Here is a 6,061-nt window from a genome sequence, read left to right as displayed (position 1 = left end):
CCCCTCCCTCTACAATGCCTCCACATATAGCGATATCACGCACCTCCCTCCACAATGCTTCCACATATAGCGCTATCACGCCCCTCCCTCTACAATGCCTCCACATATAGCGATATCACGCACCTCCCTCCACAATGCTTCCACATATAGCGCTATCACGCCCCTCCCTCTACAATGCCTCCACATATAGCGATATCACGCACCTCCCTCCACAATGCTTCCACATATAGCGCTATCACGCCCCTCCCTCTACAATGCCTCCACATATAGCGATATCACGCACCTCCCTCCACAATGCTTCCACATATAGCACTATCACGCTCCTCCCTCTACAATGCCTCCACATATAGCGATATCACGCACCTCCATCCACAATGCCTCCACCCATAACGCTATCACGCCCTTCTTTCCACAACGCCTACGCCACTGCCGCCATGCACACAAACGTGTTCCCAACAAAACCGCCCACGTCCAACCGCTTCGCTCCAGAACGTCAAACGCGACAACGGAATTGCAATTTTCACATTGTATCGTTTTTGTTCGCAGTTCTAACATCCTTATATCCGGCAGCCGGCAATAACCGTAGAGGAGTTAGTGGTGCGGAGGGTCGCACACAAGCGCGCGTTAGTCACCGAATGGAATTGCTGTCGAGTGAGAAGCCAAAAACCGCTAGCTGTCAGTACTAACGAGTAACACCGATGTGATGCGTAATGAAACCCAATGAAAAAAATTGGGATATATGTGAGGCTGTGAATACACAGGGCGTTACGAACTTGCTGGTTAACACGCGGAAACCCAAAACCTAGATATATGTAACAGATTATGAGTTAGGTAGACACTGTCTGGCTTCGTAATATGTCGAAAATTGAACCTAGTAAATCTGTATTATATTAAATATGGTGAAATGGGTTCGTCGTTGACTCGGTCGTGACGTCATCACTGACCTTTTCAGTGCGCCCATGTGTGCGTTCAGTTTATATTTGAATAAATTCATATCGACGTTTAAAATTTGAAATTCATCGTTCCACAGCTCATACTCACACGGTTATATTATTCGTGGAGGAAAGTGAGAAACTTAAACCCCCTAGCCAAACGCTAAAACACTAGTCCGGGTTACCGTACGACAGGCAATGTAGTTCGCTGATTCGCTGCCATGCGCCACGCGCTGCGTCTGTGATAATGACAGTCCGGGCAGTGGACATGCGGACCACCGATTTCTGTTACCAATCAATTCCATCGTTGGGAGAGTCGGGTAATACTAATAGAGTACATGATTTGCGTTTTGCTTTTGATATCACATAAATGCAATACAATTAGGGCTAGAGTTAAGGTGACAGAAAGGATTAGGGGTAGGATTACGGTTTGTCCAATTGATGAAGGTAGATAATGAGATATCTACTTACTCATTGCAATTAATACAATAAGCCCGATTTTCCGTTCCCAGTCGCTCTCACCTTGTTCAGTAGCGTCACGGCAAGTGTCCGAGAGGCTAGGGCTGAGGTCATACCAGTAGGTGGAGCCAGCGGCGAATGCTCCGCGTGTTACTGCCAAGTACACACCTGTAACGACAACGATGACAATACCTTACAACGTGTGTGTGTGTGTGTGTGCGTTCGTGCGTGCGTGCATGCGTGCGTGCGTGCGTGTGTGCTTGCGCGCGTGCTTGTGTGTGTATTGTATACAGTGCCGCTATTTCATCGGCAGTAAGTTAAATAAATGATTTTATTTTAACAGCGGCAGGTAAACGTTGACGGCTGAGCTCACACGCGGCGCAGAACCACCGTAATGCTATGCAGACCGCCAGGAACTAGGAGCCGAGATGTAAAGCCCAGCCGCCTAACTGCAGGCTGTGCTATTCCGACCTATTGGACACAGCGTGCCGACCAAGATTCGTGTACGTCGCGCACCGTCATCCCTCGCTGTTTGTTTTTCGGACGAACAAGCGCACGCTCCCCGACGGCACAAGCGTTGATAACCTGCTTCAGCCACGTTTTCTTCATGATATCTAACAATAACCTATATATGAGGTTAGAGAGAGAGGCGATGCATGTCCAGGGATTGTTTTTATTCAGCACGCGAATCGCTCTCTTTACCGACTCGGTGATGCTGGTATAGGTCAACAAACTGAACGTCAGGAGTGGTGCATACATAAGCGGTGAACGTTGTAGGGTCAGCCGTGTGGAAGCAGCAGTGGCGACGCAGTGAATACCCGCTATGCTTCAAACCCACTTGATAGCCTCAGCAGACCCACGGTTAACCCAGCGTCCACTAAACCTCAGTGAGTTCCAAGATAGCGGGATGAACAAAAGTAACGTCCGTAGCCATCAGCAAGCGATAAAAACGTTCGAACGCCGTTCGAAAAGAAGACTGCCTACCTCAGCGAGCCTCAACCTTAAAACTCTCATGAAACTGGAAACCCCGTTTGAACCCTACCCGTCTACCTTGATCAGTAGCAACGTATAACGTCTCAGCAAGCTAAAATACCGTCGATCTTAGGATCCAGTAAACATCCCCTGCCGAAGAGTGAGACGTGTTTTCCATATTAGTCAAAAAGCCAGTGGCTTGAAGCTGCGACCCTTTACCACAGAGATTCTTAACACCTACGGTAGCAGTAAGTGACACCGACATTAAAGCTACGACGCCTCACCTCAGACAGTATAACCACCCAAGCTCGCAGCGAGTGATACAGGTGTTAAAGCTACAACTCCTTACCTCAAAGAATATTAACACCCAAGCTATATATATATCCGATATTATCGGATTCCCTATTATCTACTCCTGATATATATATAATTAACGTTTATATATCAGTGCCAGAATATGACATCGTCCCCCCATCTAGTGAGAAAAAGCAAAACCCACGCGACTAACTTCAGGCTTCAGGGATGTTGGTAAATTGGGCGACGATGGGAGAGGACGCAACGTGACGTAGCTGGCAACCAACCAGCAAAAGACACACGAGGACGCTGTGCACAGTATAGAATGATTACTTGACTTTAATCCGACTGCATCGGTTAATAGAGTTAATATACTTTGCAGCACGACATGCATTTACGGTCAATTCCACCGTATGTTGATATTGGTTGTAATCCGCTCAATAATTGCGACCCTAATAGATATAGCAAACACGATAAGAGCTTCAGGCATAATTCATTAAGTGCGGATACTATCAGAAGGCATATTATATACCCGAGAATTTCACAGCGCCAACTATAAAAGGGCCAACGAATATTTGTAGTAGTAGTAGAGCTACTGTGAAATGCTTTAGTTTATATTGGGGTTGATTGCGACTCACGTGTGTAAACCTCGTGTTGCCTATCCATGCAGAATTGTGTGTGGGACATCTGGAAATGGTCACCTTCATTCTGAAACAACGCGTATTCAATCACAATCCATTGTTTCTTACTTAAGATGCCTATAGAAATATAGATATATAGATATATAGAATAGATGACTATTTACTTATATCCATAACCCCTATACGTAGACAGGCAGCGTGTGTTACGGTAATGAAATCGTGAAAGATCTGTCGAAGGCCAAAGGCTTGTGCCAGTACATATCTTGCGCATGCCATACTACTGCGCAAAGTCCTACCGGGAAGCCATGAAAAAGCCTTGTTCCAACACGTACCTGGGGGAACGGAATGTACCAACATATATCCTTTATCGGGGGTTAATAATGACAGATTCTGTCATTATTTGTCATTATTAACCCCTGCCTTTATGTATGTAAAAAGTATAGCCCTACTAGCTAGAGGAAGGTTGTCCCATCACATACCTGAAATGCCTGCGAGAGACTCGTGCCGTGGAACGTGTTGACGTAGGTGAAAGCGAGCGTGCTGCCTGACGCGCCCTGCATGAGCGATTCGCTCACAAACACGCCTCGGTCGCTCAGCAACAGCAGGTGACGATTGCTGAGAACTCCATCTACCAGCCGCAAGCCGCTGCAGTCTATACGTAATATATACAGGAGTGTCATAATATCAGGAGTATATAATAGAAGATCTTCTATTATATACTCCTGATAATATAGATAGTATACGACACTCCTGATATATATATATATATATATATATATATATATATACGACAACAATGTTTACGCCACCCGCGTATACGTCACACATACTATAGTTGTCACAGCCCAATACCAGAGTGCGAGGGAGTGTACGACTAATGAAGACAGACGGAAGGAGGCTGATAGATTGATGGATAGATAGAGGGAGAGCGGGAGAAAGGGAAGGGGAGAAGGTGGGAGAAATGAAGGGAGGGCGAGGGTAATAGATTGCTGGATAGATAGAGGGTGGGTAAAAGGAAGGGGCGGGAGGAAGGAATAGAAGAGCGGACGGTAGGGAGGCAGAATCGCAGAGGAACATAGCGGAAGAGAAAGATAGGGCTAGAGCGCGAGAGATGGGGGAGAGCGCGACAGGGGCGAGAGTCGAGACTGAAGGCCAGCGAGAGGGGGGGGGGGAGGAAAGCGGAGCAACAGAGAGCGAAATCGAATAAGCGAGTAGGGGCTTAAGAACAATCAGGTTGATTGTTTCAAATTACTATAGCGCGAATCATCCAGTCATTTTAATTACTTACGACCAACTACGACCAATATTCGTCCGTATCAATTCAGATCAATTAGACGCAATTACTATGGCAGGCAGATGTCCCCCACTGCTGTTGCTACACTTTTTTAACACTAGCAATTTTTTTCGTTAAACAGCGATGTTCTTTACATAGCGCACATGCTGGTCGCACAACTATGTCACGCGGCCGCACGCGGTCCCCACGTCGACACAGAGCCACGTCGACACAGCAAACAGTGTGCCGTCCCCGTGCTGAAGCTATTAATAACACGATGATGATGTTTGCGTCTGCCGGCTCATTTACCCCCGCGGCTGCTGCCGGTGAACGTCTGCTCTAAATGCACGTATGCCTCATAGTTATTCGCATATATTCTTTCACATAGACATATAGTTCCGCATCCATCCTCTTCTAGGCGTGTTCCTGCATAGTCCCGTATAGTTCTGCATAGACCTTTCATAGCTTCTCCTTAACTGACCCTGCATAGTCCTGCATAGGCACGTCATAGCTTCAGCTTAACTGACCCTGCATAGTCCCGTATAGGCCCTTCATAGCTTCTCTTTAACGGACGGTCCCTGCATAATCATGCATAGGCCCTTCATAGCTTCTCTTTAACTGGCTCGGACTTCCATAGGCCTTCCATAGATCTCTGTAACTGGCTCTGCATAGTTCTACATATTCCTGCATAGGCCTTTCATAGATCTTTGCAACTGCATGTGGCCTTGCATAGTCATACATAGGCCGTTCATAGCTTCTCCTTAACTGGCCCTGCATAGTCATGCATAGGAGTTGCATAGCCTCCCCTCAACGGTTCTGGTTCCACGGGCCCTCCTCCTCCTCTCCCCTCTCTTCACCTGTTCATACCTATGGTTCAAACAGCAGCGGTACTGTTAGCTCTAGTACTATAGCCCGCGTTAATCGAACGCCGGCTATAGTACTAGAGCTACGGTACTGTGAGCTTTTGGCATACGGGAATAGATTCAAAGAAATTCATCGCTTTAACTGATCCCGAGAAAACACGACGAACAGCAAAAACGGCTAATTTCAAAACGCAAAACGTGTAACATGGGTTTCAATGGAAGAGCGTTCTGCGCGCATGAACAACTAACAGCTAACAGCTAACAAAAACAGTTAAAACGCACAGCTTAACTGCTTTAGGACAAAGAAAAATAAAACGGTACGCAAATCAAGCTAACGTAAACACACTCGCACGCACGCACGCATCCGCGCCTGCCCATTTCACCACTGACAGAGCAATTTGACATATCACATTTTACAGCAGTGACAGTTTATTGACATTAGTAGGGAATCAGCTGATTGCTGTGCGTGCGTGCGTGCATGTGTGTGGTGAGTGCGTGCGTGCGTGCGTGCGTGCGTGCAGGTGTGCGGTGTGTACGTGTGTGCGTGCGTGCGTGCATGTGTGCGTGCGTTCGTGCATGTGTGCGGTGTGTGTGTGTGTGTGTGTGTGTGTGTGTGTGTGTGTGTGT

The 6,061-nt window shown here is 47.1% G+C and overlaps 1 protein-coding gene across 1 annotated transcript in view; it reads right to left on the bottom strand.

Moving 5' to 3' along the window:
* Window positions 1-6,061, bottom strand: part of LOC106809177 (cation channel sperm-associated protein subunit beta-like) — a 49,552-nt gene that overhangs the window by 20,528 nt on the left and 22,963 nt on the right. The window contains exons 6-7 of the mRNA XM_014812165.1: window positions 3,778-3,950; window positions 3,296-3,365 (exon numbers count right to left, since the gene is read on the bottom strand). Coding sequence (XP_014667651.1) covers window positions 3,296-3,365; window positions 3,778-3,950 — 243 coding nt within the window. The remainder of the gene's footprint in view (window positions 1-3,295; window positions 3,366-3,777; window positions 3,951-6,061) is intronic.

This window comes from Priapulus caudatus, unplaced genomic scaffold, assembly GCF_000485595.1.
Source record: "Priapulus caudatus unplaced genomic scaffold, Priapulus_caudatus-5.0.1 Scaffold334, whole genome shotgun sequence".
NCBI lineage: Eukaryota > Metazoa > Priapulida > Priapulimorpha > Priapulimorphida > Priapulidae > Priapulus > Priapulus caudatus.
This window is presented reverse-complemented; position numbering and strand designations above follow the sequence as displayed.